General features: G+C 35.1%; 1 protein-coding gene across 13 annotated transcripts in view; it reads right to left on the bottom strand.

Annotated features, from left to right (window-relative positions):
* Positions 1-26,912, bottom strand: part of PPFIA2 (PTPRF interacting protein alpha 2) — a 346,865-nt gene that overhangs the window by 100,008 nt on the left and 219,945 nt on the right. For all 13 annotated transcript variants that reach the window (XM_069773304.1, XM_069773313.1, XM_069773306.1 and 10 more), the window contains 2 exons: positions 23,769-23,933; positions 13,093-13,167 (listed from right to left, as the gene is read on the bottom strand). In XM_069773304.1, the coding sequence (XP_069629405.1) occupies positions 13,093-13,167; positions 23,769-23,933 (240 nt within the window). The remainder of the gene's footprint in view (positions 1-13,092; positions 13,168-23,768; positions 23,934-26,912) is intronic.

Below are 26,912 nucleotides of genomic sequence, written 5' to 3'. Positions count from 1 at the left end.
AAAATTGTATGAAATACAATACAGTGAAAGAACTGTCTTCTACAGAGACTAGCACAGTGAAAAAATAATAACAAATATCAATTACATGGTTGCATTATAGTGTGCATTTGACACCTGCTGACTAATTTCTCTTGCTTTTTTTTTCTAACCAAGCTCAGTAAAATAGTAGCAAATTTATTATTCTTTCATTATTACTCTCACAAAGACACTAGTAATGTACCGAAACCAGGATACAAAAGCCCTAGAGTTTGTTGGTAGTCCAGGGATGATTTCCAGCTGGTCAGAGTCGAGGATGGATTTGGCAGAAACATTATGATCTTCATTGTTTTCAACAATATATGAGTTATTGAAATATATATACATAGCATGTGTGTGTGTGTGTGTATGATATATATGATAATATATACACAGATATTTTATTTATATAATTATATACATCCTGTGTATAAAATTATATATGGATATATATGTTTATACATACAAACATATTTTTAGTATCCAGGACATTAATCATAAATAAAATAATGTGCCTTTAGGGCTTTATGTAGTTGCTCTTAGTACGTAAGCACTTAATTGAAAACTACCCATGCTTAAGGCATATAATTTGGTTTGAAAAAGCCTGCTCAGGTTAAAATGAAGTATTTAGCTATTTGCACTGCAAATCCATTTTCCTCTTCTGATTACATTAATATATTTCCCTCCAAGTAAAAACAGTCTTCCCCAAATGAAATTTTGTATTCTTTGTCTGCATATTGTCACCTAGAGACTCTGAGATTGTTTAGATTTATTTTGACTGGACACATCTGTTGTGAAAACACCACTATTCTGCACGTGTAGTCAGTTTTATTAGATTTTCCTATACAGTGTATCTGTATTAAAATCACCATCTGTGTTACTGATTGTACAAACATGAAAATACAACAGATAGATAGGATATGAGTAAAAATCCAGAAAGGAAATGAACCTTACCCCAGAACTACAATTAAAGAATATCAAAGCCCTGATCTGCATGCACAAACTGAAGAAAACTCAACCAACTCCCAGTCTGTTAAAATCAAAGCACAACAGAGTGAATTAAAGTCTACATTTCAAACCTTAAACCAAATGTACTCAATTAATTTTAGTCAAGATCTTAATACTTTTCAATGACATTCTTACTGGGAGTAATTTTTTTCCACAGATTTCTCCAGTGAACATCAAGGATATGGTCCTCACTAATACAATTTTTATACATTTTTTAATGATAAAGAACATTCTTCATAGGGTGAATTTCTAAAATAATGTTTTCATTCTAGGATTACTGCAGAAAGGAATCTAACATGATAGCCATTTTCTAATGCAAAAGAATTATACACACGGTTTCTTTTTTCCTTCTTTTTTGTAACCATGGATTCTACATGATTAAAGGTGTCCAAACTACACTCTCCAGATGCAATGTCAAGCAAGCTGGATCATTTCTTATGGACTGAACCAGGTAAAACAAACCCTCTACAGTTCCCCTTGGAATAATTCCACCTATACATTGATAGTCCCTATTAATATTAGTGAAGATTATTTAATATTTCCTAATGCTGTCATCTTCCAATCAAGTTCCCAAAGAAGTATGAGTATCTAATTTTGCCTCATCAAACCCAAAATATTTTTTACATTTTTGGATCTCAAGTAAAATTATTTCTGTATTTATTTCTATTACAGACATATGATGGGAACTTGTTTGCACTAAATTAAAAAAACCCTAATTTTAAAAATCTCCTGATATGATTACTTAGGTAAGCATTTACCAAGGTACATCTGTCCTTTGCACATCCCCAGCACAGTCTCTATTTCTATTTTTCTCACAAATGTTTTATTGCTAAGCTGTTTTATCAGCGTTAGTAGACCAGTAGCAAACTGGCAATAATTTTCTTCATAGTCTATCAGTAATAAACGTGGAATTGATTTGTCATGCTTGTGGACCTTGCTCTACCTATTGACAATGGAGGGACTATACAGATCTCTGAGTAGCAAATTACTCTTGATTCATGTTATTGCTGACACTGCTCACAGACATTAGTTTTTACTGTCTTGCTAGTTAACTATGCTATGAATCTGGAGAATACTCTTAGAGCTGCATGGGCACTGTTGGGTTTTCGTCTAGTATGAAAACACAAATGATACATTTTCTAGTTCATATGTTAATGGGAATATTGATTAATAAATATGAGCCTATTGAAGCTTAAATTTGATTTTATTTATTGACTCATGTTATTAATTTAAATCTTTTATTCAAATGCAGCATGTAAGGCCTATTCATACATTAAAAAATCGATTATGCAGAGTAATAGGCATAAAACATAATACTGTGATCTTGTTATACTATTTAAAATCTGGTTTGAGAGTTAGTGGATGTGGATGTTCTTAATAAAACATGTAATATTTAACAAATATACACAAAATTGCATAATGGTTCCAAACAAGCACATTAAACAAATGTTAAAACAATATATTGTTCCAGCAGGTTAAAAGCAAAGGATAATGGGTATGGGTTTTGCATTTTTGTCAAGATGGATGCTCAAGAAGATTGTTAATGATACAGAATCAACAAGACTGATTCTTGCAGTGAAATTATCTTGAGCTGCATGAACATCTAATTTGACAAATGTCAAATGACCCTGAAGCTGATACAGACAGAAAGATAATAAGCTGTGTTCTTAAACCTGAATTTATACTTCCAGTGCAGGATAATATGGCATACATTTTAAAGTTTATGAATCCCAAAATACACGATCAAAGAGAAGCGATGTATTCTTTCTGATGTCTCATGAAAGGCACTCTGTGTATACTGTGAGCAAATTGAACATTAGACATTAAAATTTTCACTGATATCCTTTGTACAAGTAATAGTGAGCTCTACAGTGTAAATCAGCTAAGCATACCTTTAAATATATGCTATATTCTTTACTTTAGCAAGTTGGCATCTTTAAAGTAAGGCATTTGCTAACATAACCTTATGAAACCACGGCCGGTGAGAGTTGTATTCCATTGACTTGTTAAGCTCCCTAAAAGGGCTGCCAAATATATGACGTTAAATCCAATCTGAATTCATCCCAGTGTCTAATCTCATGCTGACTACGAACAATCCCTAAAATACCCATATACAAATGACCTTCCAGTTTCATTAATCTCCTGGAGTTTTCAGGTGTGTAGGCAAACAATTGTGAAATATGCTCAGCCACACATCTGGCTCCTGCCATCCCTGTGTTCTTTCACCTTGTATTTCCTTGGCTGTCATCCCATCTCCTCTTTCTCCCCTTTTTCTACTTTAGGCGAGGAATATGTGGTAAATAAGAAATCCATGAAACCTGTGCTAGAAACTCAGAGCTTTCCTATTCTGTAATTCTCTGGAATAAAGTAGAGACGATACCAGGAGATCCATTTATCACTCTCTGAGACATGTTCTTCAGCTTCACGGCTCTGTGTCACATATTGATATATTTGTTTGCTGTTGTGCAGAAATGTCAGGCATGCTCCGTGATCCCTATTTACTGATGAATACAAACCATTGTACAGACCCCCAAAATAACTCCAATTACTCAACCTCATGAGATCCAGAAAACAGAAATTTTCCATACGTGCTGATTAATTGCAGAGCATTTGTGTTACACAGTGAGCCCTGAACATCATGTCCTACAGTTACTGAGTCTCAGGACCTCATGGACAGCACTGTCATTCCCCCCCTGCCTGCAGCCCCAGCCTCTCTTCCATTAAAAAAAACAGGCATGGAGCTGGGGTGAGGGTATGTACTCAGTATTTAACTCCCAAGCATGGAGTTATGATGTGGTGAGCATGCTAGGATTCATGCAGTGTACTAGGATTTATGCGGTGTACCAGGACAACAATTTTGTGGCAGACTGCATACCGGAGTAGATGCCACTACAGCCATCAGCTGTCAATAATCAAGGTATACAATTTGGCCAAGTTCATCTATCAATACTTAGGAAGTTGATCATCACACCCATGAATTCTATTGGATTGCATCCTACTTTTTGTGCTGTAGGAACAGTCAACCAGTCACCCCAGTTAAAATAACCTCAATGCTTTTAGGAGAAAGAATATTCAAAAAGGACCAGATTAGCCCGAGTCCTGTGAGTGATATTCGCAGAGCTCCCCTGATAGTAAAAGGGGTAAGTAATGACCATCACAGGTATTGCACAGGTCAGCGTGCTACCTTGGCTTTACAGTAACACTCTCTGTTCCACAGCTGTATAAGCAACGGACACTACAAGGCAAATTTATACTATAAATGCCATGGAGCAGGAACCATGTTTTGATATTTTTTTTTACAACAAAATGGAGTCCTGGTCCTTTACTGAAGCTCTGTTGGGAGTGTAGTAATGCCATAACAATCACAGTAAAAATGTGCAATAAAAGCACTCCAATATGAATGTGAAGATGGACTGTATTACTACTAAATGTACCAATAAATATTTATATTTCTGCAGCACTCTAAGCTGTAATTAAGATTAGGCCACATTTTTTAATGCAAATAGAAATACAGTTTCACCCCAAAGGCAAAAGTCTGAGGCCACAGGTATTATAAAAATGAGAATATAACATTTAAACAAAAGAATAGTATGAATATTTGTCATAGATTTCCTAGTTACTTTTGGTTAATTATTTGGACCAAAGAGTTGGAAAAAAGAAAAGATGTGAAAGACTAAAAATTTGTCATCACTTGCTTAACAATAATCAGTAGTGAAGGTGACAGGTATGATGTTTAAGGAGTGAATATTAGTGAGAGAATATACTGGATTAGGTTTATGCTCATTTTGATGAAGATGCTAATTTTATGGAGTGTTTGTGCTGCAAGGTTTAAAGGAAACTGGGAATTTTTAATCTCCAGTCATCATTTATTCAGAGATAAAACCAAAGCATTAAACCACCCATGTTTCTAATCATGGGGGACCAAGGTTTCATTAAGTCAAATGTTTCTGTCAGACAAAAAAATGAAGTAGATTTGAAGAGATTTGCAAAATATATTTAAAATATCTAGCTGTCTGCTCTTTTAATGTATATTTAAACAACTGCTTCATAGCTGCACAGCAGGTTTGGGGGAAAAATTAAGAAAGAGGAATTAGCAAATCACATGTTTTACATGGCTTTTTTACCTTTTGCCATGTTCTTTTAAGCAGTATCTTACAAAACTTAGATTTTTCTTTTCTTCAGAAACTGCAATTAACAGCTTATAGCAGTTTGAGAGTAATGTATGTATGCTTATTGATACATAAGGATGTGCCATAGAAGAAAATTGAGAGGTGCAATAGATCTCAGGCTGTTTTGTGAATAATCTGACTAAAACTAAACTCTACTCTTCAACGATAAATCTGTGATACTGGGATTCACTCTAGTCACAAATCTTTACATAACAAATCCCTTTAAAAATTTCACAAGTAAAGAAAACGAAGGAGAAGCATTAGCCATGACACAAGGTTCTAAGAAAAACATCAAAATTGCAGTGGAGATTCTTAGAAGCCTGAATCTATCATTTCAGTGGAAGAATCTGACTCTTTCTTAACAGCAGTAACATCCTGAAGCACCCTAATCTATTCATATTTGGGGTCTTACAATATTTGGAAAGTAAAAATAGAAAGTAACAGTTGTCTTGATGACATGATATTGAAAGGAGAGTAATATATACAAGTTACCAAGCACTTGACATCAAAGATTTTATTAGAACCATTAATCACACTGGATTAATGAAGGAATAAAAAGCCTCTCCCTTCAGCTACATTTTTCTAAAGAAGCTCTCCATGAATACAAGCACAGACCACACATCCTTTCTGTTGATCACAGTCTTTCTTACAAACTGGTTTCTTCTAAAGAATATGTAGGAGGCATTCAAATTAGATGAAAAGTCAATGCAAAATTTGAACATGCCATCATTATTTTAGGATTTGTTACAGGTGGCCACATGCTGAATGGAGGGGTAAGAGAACAGAGCATCTCAGGATGTCTTTTAAAAATACCCTAAGACATTTGGGCATCTACACACTTCTGCTCTGCAAAATCATTTCAGTGAAGACCAAAGTTGCTGAACTTATTTAACATATATTACTAGGTTGCCAACAGTACACTGTGGCCAACACATAAATAGGCATAAATCACTAAGGAAATTTATAGACGGGGAAATTAAATCTATGAGCATTTTTTATCAATATTTTTGTATAACAATACTAAAATACGTGCAAAATCATTATTTGCTGTCACTGTAGAAAATATATGTTCTTTTTGCACTCAGAATTGAAGAATTCTTCTCTGTGGTATAAATTTATGGAAATTATACTGAGAAACCACTTTTGCAAGTGGAATAGTGAGGTTTGTCTCAAATACGTCAATAGAAATTAATGTTCTAAATTGACTATCTGAAAAATGCCTTGAATTTTAGACCTATTCTGCCCTGAATTTAGTAAAAAATGCTTTTGATGGCAATGCAAAGATCAGCACTGCTGACTTCAATATCCACAAAGACTTTTAGTGTTTTTTTCCCTCTGAGAACTTAGATTAGAATTACTTGAGTACATAAAATGAAATCGCTATAGCAACTTGACTATTTCTTGTGCTTATTTCTTTTTGAATTTGTTAAAAAAATAAGGCAATGAAGGATGTAGTGCTGCTGTAGTAATTTTCAACCTTTTCAGCTGCCATGCCACTCATCCTAATTCAAATGTGTAGAGACAGGAATTAATGCTCTGGAATATGGAGTATGAGAAACATCCACAAAACCCCCCTTCATTTTGCTTCATTACTGCATTTAAAACTTAAGGACAACAATAACTTTTTGCAGAGTTAACATGTAACTAGATGTCTAAGGGTAAAGGAAGAATGAAAAGCAATTACATATAGCATATAAAGATTAAATTTCAAATTAAGATATTTTTAATTATGTGCAACTTTGCAGAAACGATACAATTTGGCACAATTACATAGACACTTAAAATTAAAGTTCAGACCACAAAGAAGGTCTCTCCGGAGTTAGACCTGTGTAAATTTATAGCTTAAAAAACCATAAAATTAATATGTAGGAGAGAGTTTAGAAAGCAATAACTTTCAGTTATACCATTATGAGAAAATACGGTAAAACAAGGTACTATAGATAAAGGCTGTTTCAGATTTTTCACCAAAAAATATACTTAAAGTCACCAGAAATAGGTATAAGCCATCTACCTGGCCTTCTTCAAAAAAAAAGTCACTGAATTTCACCCAGTTTCATCCAGAGATTTGACATCCATCATTTCTGAATTTCAGACTAATGAAATCCTGTGTATACTACACGTTCAAGAAATGCATATATTATTTTTCTCAGCAAACTATTCCTTTAACAACATTTCTCCTCCAAAATCACTTTGCTTTGTATTTAAATAAAAAGGCTAAGGCCACCAAGAAACTCCTGCAACAAAAAGTGCCTTAAGCTAATAGGACCTGAAACAGCTGGGGACAAAAATATGTTTTCACATCCAACCATGGGTAAAAAGCACATGACATAGTCAGCTGAGGTTTTACTTTAAAATACATATATATTAAATATTACAGAATATTTCATTAGCAGTAATGATACTACAATCATGTCTGCAGCATCCCTCATGGTCAGACTAAAAACTGTCCTCAACTGTTAAAAGTATCTGCATTTTTTACAGTTTTCTTGACTTGCCCTGCATAGCAAAAGTTAGGCAATTAACGTGGTATTTGAAAGTTCTCTGGTCAACAAGTGTTTACGTTTTCTGGTATTTCTGGTATAGAATATAAAGAATCATAAATTGCAAATCATCCTTTCTCTTCAGTGATGTATGAATGCTTTCATGGATGCTATAAAAAATAGCATTAGGGTACCCTAATGAATAAACTAACCCACCGGCAGGAAGAAACCCACTGCCCAAATACGTGAATGCATGCAGTTACACGAAGCAGAGGTCTATGGTCCAAAAATCCCACAAGCTCTCTGATAGCTCCAAGAGTTAAATTTAGCCTCAAAGTTGAGTAAAATTCTGTAGAAGCAAGTGGAAATTGTAACAATGAGGTTTTAAAAGGAAGCTTGAGTGTTTTAAATATAATCTATGTGTCAATTGACAGAAGCAATATAATGTTTGGCATTTGCAAACAGCATTGGCATTTTCAACAAATGCTGAAGAAAAGCGTATGGTAGTACAGTGACATATAAACTCAAACCTGTAATTTCTCTAATTTCATATTCTACACAGTCCCAGTGTTTTCTGGGTTCCTAAAGTATATCTTTGAGATAATAAATGTAATTAAAGCTGTATTTGCCATGCCACATTTTCCACTAATGAAGAAAGATAGAAAAGCCAGCATATTAACCAGAAACAAAAAAGGGTTTTGGAATGCCACTTATCATACAATTCTTATTAATACAGGAAGATTTTACAAGGGCTGAATAAATGTTTAAAATGGGCAGGAGAATATTCATGTGCAAAGTAAGCGCAGCCATTAAAAAATTACTTTTTCACAGTATGGTATTAACTATGTATAAAGCTTAATTTTACATACAAGCCTTGGGAAAAAGCTCTGAAGGTTATTTTTTGGGAAACTATTTGTTGAGAGTTCTGGGAAACAGTGAAATCTGTTAATGGAAATTGCAACTGTTGTCATCTAATACCGCACATTGCAGCAGGAATGGATTTAAAAGCATCGCTCTGCGCCGTGGTCTATAATCTATGTATCCTTGCCCTGTGGAAGCCACTAGAGCTTGAGTTCCTGGTGACATATGGCACTAATGAAGTATCAGTGTGTCATTTGCAAGTGCTGTAGTTTAGCATACTTTTAACAAGGACTCATGCTCGTAACACTAACAAGAGGATCTCAAAAGCTGTGGAAAAAAGTGGTTATCTTGTCAGTAGTTTCAATATTAAAGTTAATTTCCATGAAGATCATAAATGACAAAACTGGGAAGGAAAATTCACATCCCACCTCCCTTGCAAATGAGATTCATTCTTCTCACATTAGTGTGTAAAAAGGAAGCTGTTTAGCAGAACTTTGTTGGAATTTGAAAATGTTCATATACTCACTGAAAAAATCACATATACCTTCAAAATGTTCATAGACAGACACTATTGTACCACTGAGCTTTGGTATTGGATGCACCACTTGCAGCTTGCCTAATTGCTAACTGCAAATTATAACCTTCAGAGACAAAACTATTTGGAGAGGCCATGCGTTACGTGGAACCAGATGAAAACCAGCATCATTTTAAAAGCACCTGAGGTGTAAGCAAATGTAGCTATGTTTTACAGCAATTTTAACTAAAAACGGGAGGTAATTCTTTTTGAAAATTGTTAACAATATCTACTATTCATGTCAGCTACAGCAGACACACTGAATAGGACATCTCTACCAGTTGTGAACAAATAATGGTTCCAGTGTAAGCATAAAGAAAAAGATGTGATAATTTTGGGTACATTGTGTAATAACTGCTGATAAAAAGCAAATATTATAAGGATGACTATGGAATTTAATTACTGTAGAGAGTTATCTTGCCCCAGTCTGCATGAAAACTCACCAACAGCAATTCAGATTGCTGCTATGTTTAAAGGTCCCTTCTACTGCCACTAATCAGCTGCAGCAAAATAAAATAGTCAAATAACTTTTTCCCCTTGTAAACCATGTATTTAAAGAATTTGCAATCCACTCTTTAAATATAATATAGGCCCATTTTGTAATCTCCCCATATCTAAAGCCCACTGCCTGACTCAGATTGCTTCTGCTGTTTGTAAGGAGTAAGCCACCTAAATTTAGCTGTCTATGTATTAGGTGTCTGCATATGAGCTTGTTGTGAGAGTCAGTTACCTTACACAGGCATTTGGTGTCATCGTAGTGACAAGGAGTATTCCTTCCCCACCTCGAGCTCCAGACAGACATGGCTCTCCTATCAATTTTGTGATGTATCTGGCAGCCCTGGCAGATTAACCACCAGGTTAGCTGCCAGACTGGATTTACTAGAGCTCCACAGACTACAGACAAATTTTAGATACCGGCTCACATGTAGACACTCAAATTCAAGAGTCCTAATTCTGAGCTGAATCCTGTGCTCTGTAAGATTCGGTATAATGTTTAGTGTTTGTAAACATGTTTTACTAAGGAGCTGATGTACCCTATAAGTATCCTGCAGCTTGACACAATTTAAACCCAAGACTTCATATTCAGTAGAATAGTTAATATAACTGATTTGGTTAATTCTATCCCTATAGCATTGTTGTTAAACCTGTAGTAAACGTTCCCTTGATAATCTGATGTATATTTTATATTGTAATTTATAGAGAGAGTTGGCTTTTTGAAAACCTTACAAATTGCTAGCATATTAAAAATGTTACATAAAATCAAAATAATTTCTGTGTAGCATTTACATGAAAAGGAGATAAACTACATGTTCACTTTTTTATAAAAACTATTGCCTTCACAGAATCAAACCAGCAATGAACCATCTGGTGGATGTTCTTGTTTCTGAAAAGTTCAGTTGAACCAACGACAGTGACTTATGCCATATCAACAGTCACTGTTGGAACTGCAGACCAAAGCCCTTTTCTATTACCCTTGTGTGACTACATATAAACATTAGCTACATGAGCTAATTTCCCCCAATGGATCCAACTGTCCATCTCAATTGCCCCTGCAGTTTAAAGTCAATGTGTGTTACTATTCCCTATCAAATATGATATTCTTTGTAAGATGGTGTTGGCAACTAGAGTTGAAAACAGCTTTGCCAGAATTAGAGAGGTTTTCACTCCCTTTGGTATGTATGTCATATGCAACAAAGACTGTTAAATGAGAGCTTATTTACCATCTAATGATGGAAAGCTATAGTCTCTGTCACTCAATTTTCCTCTTTATATAAGGATATTTCCAATAAGTACTCATGAGTGTCTGCAGTTTCTTATTGTTGCTCTGTGTCAGAGCCACAGCCATAAGTTTTCAGAGAAAGGTGCCATCTTAACATACACATTTCTACTATTTTTTATCCCTGAATCCGTTACTTGTTATATACCTAATCATATACTCATTTAATCAGGGGACCAATTTACCGTCATCATTTTTTGTTTAGATATAGTCCTGAATATATAGGACACTCAGAATCAGTATGAGAAAATGGATATGAAAGAAATTATTAATTCTCTTGGGAGAACAGACACTGAGTGACGGGAATACAGAATTTACTGAAAAACATATTCAATTCCCTTGGAAACTCATCTCATTTATTTTCATATATAGTACAATAAATTTTTAAAGCCCTTTATTGCCTGTGTATTCACTGTGGAATCTAGTATAAAACCAGGCTTATATATTGCAGTTCTCTAATTAATTTTGTCTCGTTTAAATAACTAATTGTATGAACATTATCTGACCTCTTGTTCAAATGCATTAACTGTTTGAAAATAATCCACTGATTCTCTTCCACATTGCTTCCCATCTAGCTCTTTTTTCATTATTATTTAATTGAATTTCCATTTTTCAGCTTTAACAGTTTCTCACAGGAAACTGGAATAACAGTATTTATATTGAGTTAATGGTTATGTTATGCTTGGTTGATTAAATGTCATTCTAAATGTTTTTAGTATCATGTAGACACAAAGTTTGTACAACATTTCTAAGGATTTGGGGCAAGAAAGGCTATGAAAGTCCTATTTCAATTTAATTTCATTGTGTATGTTTTTACTGCATATTGTCAATACAAGTTTCACTAATTTTGTTTAAAAACTCCAGATAACAAGGCAACGCTCTGAAGACCTGGTGCCATGCCCTGTGAAGTGAACTTGGATTTAATTGGATCATGATTGGGAAGGATTAGAGGAGTGCAATGCATCTCAGTTGACTTGACTGACCAAAGGGACTGCTTTCTATTTAATAAACACTAGTGCAAATAACAGATTATGCAACATAGTATAACTAAGTCATTTGAAGCCAAGTATTCTGGAGACTGTGAAAAGGAAGAATAAAAGAGGGATTTTATATTTGTACAGATAAAGTGCAGTTAATTCAGAGAAGAAAGGGTTGATTCAAAATAATCTGGTCCATAGTTTATAAAAAGTAAGTACTAATATCTTAATTGCAGATCCTGTTTTTAAGAAGTTACTCTAAGAAAAATAACTTTTTGAGCTTAATATTGGAAAAAAATTACTTTAGGAGTCTCTATTTTACATTATCACACATTATTCTGAACTACAGGTATTTAATTTTTCCAGAATTATTTGGTAGTACTTTAAGTTTGTCTGTGGCTGTTTTCAGTTTGTCTTAAACCTGAGTAAAATGACACTGGTAAATGGACATAACCCAAAATAGCTTTAAACCAACTCTATTGCTTGTCTGACTTATTTGTAAGTGTGAGAAGCACATGTCATGTGGAGATTCAGAACATGATAGGAATGGTAAAGTCACCAGCAGACTCTATTATTTATATTTTCTGGCTTCAGAATCATGTCTCTGGGGTGCAAAATTCCTTTCTGTATGTGTGTACAGCTGTGTGTGCAATACAGTTATGTGCTGCTGTTCACCCTTTCAAACAAAAGAGAACAGTCTGCAGAATACTGTACAGGAGAAAAAATCTCTTGTCCAAGTTCACAATAGTTACATGGCACCACAGTTCACCATGATACACTGCAATTAAAAGGGAAGAGACAAACCTAAATTTCAAGGTCATCCATAATCCTTCCTCCATCAATGTTAACGTTTATATAATGTGTATATGTATGTGTGCGTTTTACTTAATTTTATAGTAAAATGGAAATTCAGATTATTAAATTGTTTATAGTATCTGACACATTCGTTGGTTCACTCCTTTTTCATGTCCAACAAGAAATTTGGGAATCTGTCACTAGCTCTTGGTTTTTGGCTTGCTCACAAGGGAATAGAAGAAGGGAATAAATCAGTAACCAGAAGGTTGTATTAATCTTACAACCACCTTAAACAAGCCTCACTGAGCAGCTTACTCAGAATGTAATTGATCTTTTTTTTTTTTTTCTGACAGTTTGAAGAAAAGTGACAGGGAATACATGGGACAGAGTATTAGAGAAATTGAACCTCAAAAGGGGAGAAAGTGTTTTATGTTACCTCCTGGTTAGCAGCAGCTAGTTCTTCTTCCAGTGCAGAGACTCTTTCTAAAGAAACCCTCAGTCGTTCCCTTACCTAGAAGAAAAATCAAAATATGTGCAGTAACGTAATTTCTATCAGTCTTTAAAGATTATATAATCTGCCATATGCACTACTGCATGCCCTGCCAGTCCATTTGCAGGCATGTGTGTTGCATCCTTTCATGAGAAATACTGTGTAGTAAACATTTAAACCTAACTATAGGAAGACTTAACCCATGAAAATAGGTGTCAAGCTTTAAATGCCATACTGCTGTTCCACAGTTTGACTATAATTTTATGGAATGCAAAGCAAATGCAAATAATCTAAGACCACATTAGGCATAAAAATAAAACGTTGTTCACAAGCATCTTTTACAAAGGATAAGGAAAAAAACATTCGCAGATGTTTTAAGTCCACTCCATGAAAGATAACTAATCTGTTCATACTAATTGATTGCAACAAATTGACTGAAAAAATAACTTGCAGCATTGCCTTCAGGCACACATACTAAAGTTTTTATACATCATCATGCAGTTTGTCTGGGTTCTGCAAGAAGTCATAAACAAGATATACTCTCATAAGCAGAAAAGACTGCTGTGTTTGTACCAGTTTCATAGATGACCTATTCTGTTCTAAGGATGTCTATGATCTACTCAATTATTATTACTATTGTAATTATTACTAAATATTAATTATTATTAAATAATAACAAATTAATACGTCTGAAGACATATATACTGTTGTTTGAGTGCTCTGGCTAAGCGTCAGCTCAGGTAGCATAGACAACCTAAGCTGGTAATGTAGTTGCCAGTCTCCCAATATGATTAAAGGCAAATCAGACCCAAAGCAATCTTCAGGGCTGTGGGTACGTGACTCTCTCTCCTGACCATGAAGGGAGCCTATGGCAACTCCTCTTCTAATCTATACAACTTCATTAGGCACCTCACATGATTTTACAACCTGGCTAATTAGTCAACACTCAGGATATATTTCTATACATGTTCCACCTACGCTGCGGCAATGCTGTTCCAGCTGGTGATCCAAGGATGTTTAAGGCTGTTAGCAATGTTTGTAGAGAAAGTTAGCATATTCTATTAGACCAAGAGATGTAGCTGGAAAACAAAGCAAAACAAAAATCAATCTTTCATGTACAATGGAACATTGTACATCTTCATGTACGTACAATTGTTTTCACACCCTTGACAAATATAGAAGATCCCTGAAAAGGTTGTGTATGTCCTAACGCTTTCATACTTTTTCCAGTGATACCTCTTAGTCTAATAAATATTACCTTTCCTTACATAATTTAGTTTCCATTACTACTTATAGAATTGAAATTTTGCAGAGACTCACTACATCCCAAGAATGGCTTAGAATTTAATAGATGAAAATTACTTAGCAAAACTATAACATAGCATGTTCACTAAACTTTAAAACTAAATCTACAGATCAAATACATATTCAGGAAAATAACACTAAAAAAGAAAATTATTCAGCCTTTCTAACAAATGCAAATATAGTTGCTTATGCAGTACTTTGAGGTTTTTTGTTCTCTTTACATACTTCAGCTTTATTAACAGAAAAATTGAAAATTTATTTTATGTATTCACATAAATTATTTGAATGCTCTCAGATAACTATAGTTTTACTATACACTAATATTTACTGTTGTTTGAGTGCTCTCATAGTGTGACTATGTAGTCAATAGGTAAGCTGCAGTAACTGACTGTACCTGTTCCTCACCTGATGCAAAAGAAGTTTAAACCATCTTGAAGTGGCAATGACTGAGCCATCTCTGAGTGGCAGTAATAAGAGTGAAAATTACTACAGATTTTCATGGCTGTTTCAACTGTTTTCGTGCACCAGAACAACAGAATACAGTGAAAATCTGCAATGGAACCCCAAATGATTTTGCTATTTATTAAATTTTTGTACTATTTTTCATCAAATATATATGTAAAAATCTTTAACCATAAAGTTTGCTTTCCAAAATGAGCTACATAATTCCTGGAAAACATCCTCGTAAATCTTCAGATTTATCATAGTACATAAGCTATTATCACAATAATTTTACATAATTTTTTTAGTATTCAATTCTAACAGACTTGGAATATGTAAAATTAATTTGAAATATTATCTTTACTAATTCTAATTTATTCATAATTTCCATCTAATTCTATTTTTCATAAAAATACTTCACACCAAATGTATAATGCATCAATTATTCTGGCTGTAATTGAAAAACTTTAATTGTTTAAATAGCTGAAAAAGCATTTCTTACTTCATTTGCCTTTCCTTTTTCCTATTTTTTAAATCATATTCTGCTTGAAAAACAGTACTATTTCTCCAGCTCTTCTACCAACTTCCAAGGGCTGCTCAATGACCTGTTTCCCCACCCAGATGGACGAAAAGTCCAAGGCAGTATGAGTCCACTACCTGGTACTCACATTTTTCCTCTCTCTCTCCTCCTACCATGCTCTCTGCCTTCCCAGAGGTTCCCCCAACTCCTCTGTGGATCCCCAAACTCTCTTCCTGTACCCTGCTTCTCTTCCCACCACCATTTCTGTCTTTCACTAGCTCTCCACTATTAAAGTCCATGTCCTACCAGTGAGGGGTGTAATCCTGTCTTCAAGAGGCCTGATTTCAACCTCTCTAACCACAGTGGGAGCTGGCAGACAACAATTTCTTAATGGAAATCTCAGCTTAGATGTAAAAAATACATGGAAAAATGACAGTCATCTTTCTGGCTTCCATCCTCTTGGCTGTAAGTGCTGCTGAGGGACAAGATGATTAAGAGAAAATTCATAAGATGGCAGTTGTTAATAGCTGAAATGAAATGCAATGAGTTGGTAATTTTACTTTAAATTTTCGTAAGTTTCCTGAAACCTCCGTGTATTCAAGCCTAAGTGTTTTATAAATGAGAATGCATGCTTAAAAAATATGTTATAAGATGTCTACCACTGGCATTCACTTTGAACAGTGTTAGAATTTGCAAACCAACTAGGCCACATTACTGAGGACATCACAGCTCTACAAGGAGCTGGAATCAGAAAAATTATCCTTAACCTTTACACACTGTGGTACTGTAGAACTGAATCCTAGTGAGTTTTATATGGACATTTTAAAGCCTGAAAACAACAGTCCTTGGAAATAACAGGCATTTGTTTCAAAGAACATTAGGAGACATTTTTTACATGGCACTTCGGAAAAAATAATAGGTAGACAATTAATATCTTTACTCTGAATATCAAGCTATTATATTCAAATCCATTTTTTTTCATTATTGTCAGTAACAACATGGAACAGTACAGTGTGACACAGAGCAACAGTTGGAAGTTGTTTCCTTTCCTTTGCCTTTCCTTGCCTTGCCTTGCCTTGCCTTGCCTCCCTTCCATGTACACAGTTAATTCACTGCCTTTTTTATAATGACCTAACCAAAATTGCTGTCTGATGGCCCTTATTTGTTCTCTGAATATAAGAGTTGCTAAAGGAACTGAAAGCAACTGTGCCTTGGCACAGATGACTTCTTTTTTCCTTTCATCTGACCAGTAAGCAACTAATTCAGATTCACATTTGCCACAGTGACACTGGAAATGTTGCAACTAATTCTTCATGTTCAACCACATACATAGTGGCTGTTAAAGTTGAGGGAAATCTTTGATTTTATCAGTGAAAAAGAGGAAAAGTGCTCATCAGCGCTCTGATCTGAAGGAGAAATCTGCTCTGGTTTACAGCCCAGAAACTAACTTTATTTCTGACTTTAAATTTCTTTCTCAGTCTTCAACTGATTTCAAAATAAACTTGAGGAAGAACACAAAAGCTGATTAAAGATTTCAAGTTTGGCCATTCACATTCCAGGAAAGAGTACAGGCTACAAATGCCATACTAATGTATGCGGTATACATATATTTTGAAAAAAATTTTACTCTGAACACTATTTACCAGTTGGTAATTGTATTAATGTTTTCCTTTGTAGCTTTGTAAGTTCATATCGAATAACCTTTGAATCTAAACACAGGGCAACAGCCAAAGCCTCTGAAAAGCCATATACAAACGTATTGCAAAGAATTTTGTAATTATGTTACAGCAAATGAAACAAACAGAACCATCCTCATTTCTGAGAGGTGCAGGAAAGGGTGTTGTTCCTGGTCACTATCTTGTTAGAGAAAAAGGAGCTGGAACAAATGCAAACTATTTTTATGTGATAATTTGTTTTTTTCATATGATGAATGCAAATTAATTATTAGAATATTGCATTGTTTTCTCTTTTCTGGAAGTCAAAGACAGTGAGTCACTATAGTTCATAGAAGCAAGCATTATCTTAGTGAGATTGTGTTTATCACTTCAGAAGTAACATACTACTCAAATTTCATCTTGTCCTTCAATGTATTTCTACTTTCTTGGACACTAGGTAAAGCTTTTCTAAGTAAAGTTTCATAAAGTAAAACTAACCAGATGTCACCTGATCTGTCAGAACATGCTATAATATGCATTTTTAAAGGACAGATTCCCATTACAGTGCCACAGACACAGCAGAAAACAGTTGCTCTCTCCATGTTAGAGGGTGTAGCCAGCATGTGCCCAGATGACTGGGTATTCCTCAGGCTTTTAAATGCAACCACATTATCTTGAAATGTAACACAGTCAATGTCATGTTAGCACTACTGTCGGTGCAAAATATCACCCATCTTTCTCTGTCTCCTAGCAACTGCTTCCCACTTTTTTCCTTGCTGTCAAATTCTTTCTTCATTCTCTCCAGATCTGCAGCCCACAAAGAGCTTTTAAAAAACACTTGCGCATGCTAGAATTGGATCACTTTTTTTTCATGAACAGTCTATTGAATAAAAGCTCTCCTAGCTACCTGCTAATGAATAAAAAGATAGTGACAATGTTGACATGAATAGGTTGTTTTTATTTGCAAGAAGATTAGGCATACTTTTCTGCCATGAATTAATCTCAAGAGAACCAGTGTTTTTTGAATCTTAGCTAGGACAATAACACCTGGTAGTTGCTTTCCTCTGTGAAGATCAACTGGACACTTTTCGAAAAAAATTGACAAAAAAATGGATTTGGAGAAGAAGTTGCTTCAAACAGTTTCTTCTTTCCAAATGCACATTTTTAATGTTGAACCCAAAGTTTAAAGCAAAACAGGAAAAATGTCTGCAGGAAAATAAACATGTTCAGACAGATATTAGAAGTCAGTTATAGCTATAGAATGGTATATATAAAATAACCATTTTTCTAGCTTTTGTTCTTCCTGAATTGCATATAAGGAATATGTACTTCCTGATCTACTCTATACTCAATGCCATTCTAATCGTGAAGTTAATCTGGTCTTCTATATTCTATTCAACTTTAATGACGTCTAGTAAATCTCATCTTTGCTGTATTATAAACTATTCTGTGTATATCCATATATAATATCCCCAAATATTTCATAGTACTGTCTTACATTTTTTCTACAACTTTTCATTGCATGAAATAAAACAAAGAAAGGTATCAGCTACTTAGCAGCAGTAAGAGAAGTCTTTGAGATCTGAAGCATTAAGAAGGTGAGGGGTGATTAACTGAAGAGAAGTTTCCACACAGAGTATCCTCCCTATGAATACAGCTGCAAATTTCAAGTGACTTTATGCAATAGCAAAGGCTATTAGAAATGTTAAGTCAGAATTTCACATCGGTCCCAGTCATAATCAGTTCTAACCTCTAGTGTTTAAAACTTCCCATTTTTTAAACAATGCTCATTGTTTGTGGGACGTAACCTAACCTTACACTTAGGAAAAACAATCACTGAATTTAACTTTGTACATGAATAAAATCTAGAATTGGTATTCGTAGCAGAACCGCCCATGTCCTGTGTTTTCAGATTTCTAAAAATACTAGCATAATTAGATATATAAAGATGTTTGAAAATATGTATAGCTTCTGTCAAATAAAATTTATGAATAATAATAATACAGTTAGTGCAGTATCAATTTCATTTGCTGTGACACAACTCACCCAAGAAGACACAATGAGTTTTCTTTGAGATACACATAAAATAGTAAATATTTATAAACTAAATTAACTCTTTCATTATCCCCATGCCCTAAAGAGAAAATTCTCACAAAGTACACTACAACTATGCAAGAACAGACTATGAATATTGTTGTTTGGCACTGCTAGGAGCTCATATGGATAATGGGGTAAGAATAACAGCATGCTCTTACTACCTTCTTCTCACTAGGATGTACCTATTGGGTTCAGCCAGACAGGACTGGCTCTCTAGCGTGGGAAGCTCATGACAAGCTTTCATTCTACAGGGGGTGAAGGGATGCTGAAGGAGCTGTCAGACACTGAAATAACTGTCAATGACAGTCATGTTTTCTCTAAATAATGCAATCATGGCCGTGATCTCTTTATGGTGGTCTATCTTTTGGACAAAAGGTAAAGGCAAAGTCCAGATTTCATGTAATATTTCCACCTTCCAGTCTGTTTTGTATTTTTCATTGCATTTTGTTGCAGTAGTGAGGATGTTTTTGTAGTTCTTGTACTGTGTACATAGCAATCCTTGCACGACCAGTGGCAGAGCTTGTTACACCACCTCGAGATGTTTTAGTGTAGGAAGTGAAAACATGAAAGAAAAATTGCATTTAGGAAGACTGTAAAGACTTTCTTGGGAGTTTTGTAAGTTTAAAAGGCAAACATTTTAATGAAAATTTCTTGCTATGCTTTCTCAAGGGTGTAATGGCTCAATTATTGGTTTCAATGTCAACATTTTTTGTGAAGAAAAAAATTACATAAAAGTTTTCATTATTTATTTGCAAAGGGTCATGATATATTTTCAATGAACTTTTGACAGTTTTCATTGGTCTTTATCCATTAACCTACTTCGGTTTTGGGTGCATTTTCTGATGGGGCAGTGTTTATTTCCTGTGACATCAGTATATCATATATCATGGGGTTTTGCCTCAGTACTTACTGCAAAGTTCTACCCTCAGGACTCCCTGAGCATAATGGCAGAGTCTGTGGGAGTGAAGCATCACCCACAATACAGGAGGACAAGGCATACATAAGTCAAAGGGAGTAGATTGGCTGCACCCAAGGGTGCTGAGTGACTTGATTAATTTGTCACAGTAAGGCCTTTTTCAGCTTTGAAAGGTAATGGCAGTCAGGGGAGATTGATGATGAGTGGAAGACCCACAAATGTTGTGTCCACCATCATGAAAGGCAAGTATTATCCTGGGAAGATCCAGGGAAGTCCAAGCTGGCCAGTGTTGGGAAGGTTATGGAGCAAATCTTCCTGGAAGCCATTGCCAGGCACATAAAGAACAAGATAGTGTTTGGGAAGAGCCAGTATGGCTTTGTCAAAGGCAAATGACAGCTGGCCAACCTTATTGCCTTCTGTGATGAGATGACCGGCTCCATGCATGAGGGGAGAACAGTGAATGCTTTTTACTTTGTCTTTACTAAGGCTTTCTGCAAGATCTTCCATTTACCCGTAGAGAAAAGGGCGATATATGAATTGAATAAGTGGATTATACAGTGCATAGAAAACTGTCTGGACTGCAAGGCTCAGAGGTTTGTGATCAGTGACACAAAGTCCAAGTCGCATCCCAATACTATGAATGGAATAACCCCAGGATAGGCTTGGGGAAGAGAAAGCAGTTTTGCAGAAAAGACCTAGGGGTGAATAAGGCCAGACACACAGTTCAGTCAGGACGTTGAGGGAAACGATTATTCCCCTCTGAACTTTTGAGACTGCAACTGGTTTTGGGCTCCCCAGTACAAGAAAGACACTGACAGACTTCAGTGAAGGCCCACCAAGTTGGTCATGGGCTGGAGCACACAGCATATGAGGAGAGGCTGAGAGAGCTGGGTCTGGTCAAACTTAAGAAGGGAAGGTTCATGCGAGACCTTATTGCTGTCTACAACTAGCTAACCAGAAGATGTGGAGAAAACAAAGCCAGCTTCTTCTTGGGAGATGCAGCGTGACAGCACAAAAGGGAACAGGTGCAAGACTCAACAATGGAAACTGCAGCTAGGGATTATGGGAAAAAAAATTGCAATGAGGGTAGCGAAACACCAGAACAGGTTTTCTCCCTGGAGATACTCAGAAGTTGATTAGACAGGACCCTAAGCAACCTGGAACAGTTGGCCCTGCTTTGAGCAGAGGGTTGGGCCAGATGTCCTCAGGAGGTCCAATCAACATTATTCTACTAGTCTCTGAATAACTTAAACGAATTTTAATAGGTGGATTAATATCTTATTTCTGAAGGGTCTGAAACAAATCTAACTTATATAATTTTTCTGTCGAAGAAAGTGTATAATAGATGACTTACATGTCATAAAGTTTTTTTAGCACATTTGGGTGCATGCAGTCTTTTTTACTTCCATTATTTTGGAATCAAAATCCCAATAATGCTGACAATGTGTGGTATAATGTGATAGCATTATATTATCAGGTATCTGGATGATATATAAAACATCTTTGATTTAATCCTTCTAAAGAGAGACACTATAACATAAATACATAATTTTATAGAGGATTTGTACCTGAAAATAATGTGTGCTAGATTTATATCAAAGTATTTTAAAATTATTTACTAAACTGTTTCCTTGATTGACCTTGTAATGTTTTATAATAAAAATATGATTTATTATATCAAAATAAAAAAGGTTAGATGCATAGGTGAATAGCACATAGGAAAAAAGTAATTTTGGCCAATCAATTTTAAAACTTGTTTCATAATGTAACAAATCTCCTGTTAATATGATTGCAGATGGCTGATTTTTCTACACTGATAATTATCACCACTCCTGGGTCAGAGACCATTATATACGTAAGATGTGTACCTGTGTCACTCCAAAATTTTTAAATGAACGGAATACTGATTTTAACCTGTTTGTTACATTTAAAAAAAAAAAAATATAATTTTCAAGAATATAGGTCAAAATATTATATTTAGCTTCAATCTAATTCTGTACAATAATTTTCAAAATGACATGTAAAATTAACTGCATAGTACCTAAACACTAAAACCTTCACAAAAGAAAATACGTAAGAAGTACATAACTGCTGAATAATAAGAATCTATTTAAAGTTCAGTTCTTCTTATTTCTCATATTTATCCAGCACAGTGTCAAAAAGTTTAAAAGCAGGAGAGCTCCCTACTCTACAGTTTTATCAATGTTTAAATTGTAGGATAAAACATCAAAGCTCAGACCATAAACCCTATCGATTCTCAAAAGATATTTTTAATAATACAGGAATTTGTAAGTCTTAATGACATCCAATATCTTATTACAATTAATTGCTTACAGTGGGTAGAAGTCATTATATTCCCTTCTCTAGATTTTCTTTAAATATGCTTTCATGATATGCAACTGAATAGAACATATAACTAAAGAGATATACCTAAACACAAAATAAGTTTTGATTTCACATAAGTTCCTTAAATTCATTTAACTTTGAACTTGATATTTAACCCAGTATGACTTATAACCCAGTGTTTCACACCTTTATTACCAATGAAAAATAAATATTACTATATAACTACAGCTATCCTTCTCATAAAGCTGTTTCTTTTAACAATAGCTCCTTAAATACAGCCAACTTTCTGAGTATATTTCTGAATTTAAAAAAGTTAAATTTATTACTGTGAGACGATTGAACTAGTTCTACACAACACAGCTCAACTGTGCAGTCAATGGTTTCAGATGCTGTGCTGCACAGTGTCTCCCCTGCTTACCCAACCATCTCGGAGAAGCAACTCAGCTGCAGCGATGAGCCCAAGCAAATCAGCCAAGACAGACCCTACAAGGAACAGGGTTCTTTGCTTGTAGGCAATGGTTCTCACGTGCTCCCTGCATGTGTAGCTTTGAGGCACTTACTAACTCAGATACATCATCTTCTGAGCGTATTGTTTCTAGACATGAACTGGATTTCTGCATTCATGTAAGCAATGCTCAAGATGATACCTCATAGTTGTACAAAGTTTCATTCACACAAAGGAGTCCTTCCAGCACAGGACACATGAGGAATCCAGTGGAAAGAGCCTCTTAATTAGCATGACTAGATGCAGTTATCACCAGGGGTTTTTATCTTGATTCCATAAGCCCTTCATTACCTCTGATAACAAAGTATCTACCACTTATTTTAGGTTACCCTATTTGTAGAGGGAATGCTGTGCTTATGTAGTAAATGATAAAAAACATCTCTGAAACTTAGGAGGTTTTCCTCCTGAAAATTTTTAGGAGGCAAGTTCCTTTATGTAGTTAGAAACATCTCATTCTGCCTTTTTACTCTGTGTATTTTTAAAATTTGAGATACCTGCATTTTCTCAGCAATAACTTAAAAGCATGTTGTACAGACAATAAATTCCAAGGTGTCCTCTCTATTTAGTGCTAAATAGGAGAAGCATATCTTGTAGGGGTGAGATTTGCTTATTTTGAAAAGTCAGTAGTATTGTCTACAAAGGATAGCTAAAGCGACCTGAAGTGCATTACAGCTATTGGTCATACATTCTTATGGATTTCTCTGGACACATGTAAATGCTGTAAGTACAGGACATATTCCAAGAAGTAAATAAACAATACTGTTGCTCTGCTGCATCATAAGGCACAGTTAAGTAAGGTAAAGAGTGTATTTAGTAAGCTTTTTTCCCATACTGTACCTTTTCATCCAAAGCCTTGTGGTGCTCAAACAGAGATTTCAGAGCTTTGAGGACCTCAACTTCACTGGAAACTCCTGAGGGAGACTGTGCTTGCCGTTTCACCACTGTCATCCTCAGTGACCTTTCGTGTCTTGAGACAAGGCACTCCAAATGTTCCAGTAACAGCTATTGGATTTGATATAAAAGGTTATTAATTTTTGCGCACCTAAATGCCATGGAAATACTAACTACAAAGTGCATGGTAACAAATGGCAATTTTCTTGGCAACCTCATTGTAGGAGAGACTGCTGGAATTATTGACAACACTTCATGATTCTAAATCAGATGGAATAAATAGAAAAATAGGAGATCTACTCATGATTTCACTTAAAACTCTGCTATGAAAAGCGACAACAACAAATCACTCAGCATAGAGTCACTATTTAACTAAATTAAGTACATATTTATGATATTATTTGTGATAGTAATTGATGAGCATTAACAACCAAATAACAACCAAGGCCAGTCTAAAGCATCATGCAAAAATACTGAAGAAGTTTATAATGAATTCACCCTAACAGTAATATATTTTCAATTTATTCTGGAAGTTACTTTAAAAAATATGTAAAAGTAAACAGTCTATTTTATTACATTTTTAAGACTATTCATTCTAAATGCCACATCTAATGGCGTTTGTCACTTGCATGTACTCTAAAATGTTCATTGTCTCTGTTGTATTGCAAACATGATGGAAGACAAAAAGGTCCATGAAGAGAAATTTCAGGCTATTCTAAATATCTGTAAAATAACCTGTAAATAACCTATTGTAAAAAACATATGATAATTATTTTTCCTCATTACTCAGAGGTTAAATGAAAAATTAAAACGATACGTTGATGTTGTATAGAAAATTCCCCATTTGTCTATACTTTCATAGGGCTACCATTGCTGTTCTTACTGTCTGAACATAAAAGACAATTGGTTAGCTGTAAGGTTAAAGGAGGCTAGCTAAATTCATGAATCACAATGCATGTTAAATGTATTGTAATCACAACATACAATTATATCTAAGTCATTGAACTGGAAATTTTAAAGTTACCATGGATAATTGTTTATTATAATTGTTTATTATTTCTCCTTCGATGTGGTTCTTAATATAGCTACTATTAGTAAAGATACATATTTATCTGTAATCCATAGTCACTCTCAGTCACATAATGACCTCATTGTTACATTATAGACATAGAAGAGCAAAATCAGAGTGTAATCACACTACAGTTGTAATATACTGCTATTAAGTCACAAATGATTAGGGTTTGAGGTTATCTTTGCTTCAAATACGATTCTTGTGTCTGTATTTGCAGCTGGTTATTATGTTACAATAGCTCCATTATTTACAAAAAATAGTGAACACATATGCAAACATTGTCAATATGTTAAGAATTGTAATGACTCCAGTTCAAGAAAGGAGGGTATTTCTACCATTTCTGAATTCAGGTGATGGTCTGTATTTATCAAAGGCAAATGAGCAAGAAATTCATGAGCTTTGTCATCCGATCCCTGCAGGGCTGACAGCAGATATAGGTGGATTTTTAATTATTTGAGGCAGTCCAAAGTAACAGGCAAATTCAAAGAGACTTCGTCATCATAGAGCCATCGGGAACTCAGTACGGGGCTGTGGTAAGGTTTTAACTCAAAAGAGATCAGAATAGCTTCCAAATACTTACAGAGTATTTCTGTTCATGGCAGTACTTAAATACACAGTTAATTGCTGTCATGAATAGAACTGAATTTCTGAATTTTGTTCTAAATTCATATAACTTCATGATTTTTCTAGGCCACCTAGTTTATCTAGGAGATAGCTGGAGGAAAGTGTAGTAGATTTCTAATGCTACAATCTACTCTCTGCGCCATCTCTCCAAAGAGACTGTGCGGCTGCAACATTTCCTTCTCTCTGCAGCCCAACTCTGCCCCACTCCGTAGCCCTGGGGTAGCCAGACTCTGACTCTAATCTATGCTGTGGGTTTATATCTCTCCACAGTCATTCCCACTTGCTGGCTGTTCCCGTTAGAGCCTGGCTCATCCTGCTCTGTTATCTGTCCTGTCTGCCTTTCTTTATGCAGAAACTTTTCAATGCATCATAGCTACATCTGGAGTCTAAATCCAGTCAAAATGCTATGAATTTCTAGAGAAATTGGGGAAAAAAAGGAAAATGTTGAACCACAGTTGTGCTTTTAGTGTGGCCATTCCTTCCATAAGTCTGTAGTTGTCTGAAGCTCAAACTGACACCCATTAAAACAGTCCAGAACAACAAAACTTTGGTAACTATTTTTTGCCCTAATGCTCAGCAGATTTATCACATTTGATGCCTTACTACCCTAAACAACTTATCTCCCAGACAAACGCTGTGATGATTGGAAAGGAGAGTTCTGAGAGCCTGCATGCAAGTCTTAGCTGAAAGGAAAAATGAGAAAATCTAGTTTAGGAGAGAAGAAAAATGGTGGTGACACAGGATTCTTGACATGGAAAAAACTTTCATGACAGAAGGAATTATGCATAACCTACAGCACAGAGGTAAATAAGGAACACAGGAAAAAAACCTAATATACATCTAGAACCTCATTTTCAACTGGTGTAAACAGACAATCTTGACAAGGAATTTGAAGTCAGCATGGCCAGAAGAAAGACAAGATCATTACTAACAGAAGGAAGATTAGAGATTGAAGAGACTGATGAAGAGAGAAAAAAAGTTAAACAAGGTTTCCAAGTATAAGAAGAGAGCAGAGTGGTGGGAACTCAGAATTTCTAATGGGGTGATCGTGGAGGAGTTTACTATGTGGGATGAAGAGTGCAGCACCTTGGCCCTTTGTAGAGCAGCAGATAACATATTTAACTTTAGGTTAAGTTACTGCCATGTTAGAAATGTGCATAATATCTAAAACTAAACCAATGAAAGTCGTCCATTTAATATACACAAAAGCTAATTTTGCCTTTAGCTTAGAATTACCGTTCTAGAGGTGACAAAACTATATTTCAATGTCTGCATATATTTCATAGTTGTTAAATAAATCAAGTACAAAATATTGTGTTGCCTATTTTACTACATAAAGACAGATGAGCTGACGTCACAGCTAAGTGTCAAAATACTCATGAAGAATTACTGCA

This window comes from Haliaeetus albicilla, chromosome 28 (genome assembly GCF_947461875.1).
Source record: "Haliaeetus albicilla chromosome 28, bHalAlb1.1, whole genome shotgun sequence".
NCBI lineage: Eukaryota > Metazoa > Chordata > Aves > Accipitriformes > Accipitridae > Haliaeetus > Haliaeetus albicilla.
This window is presented reverse-complemented; position numbering and strand designations above follow the sequence as displayed.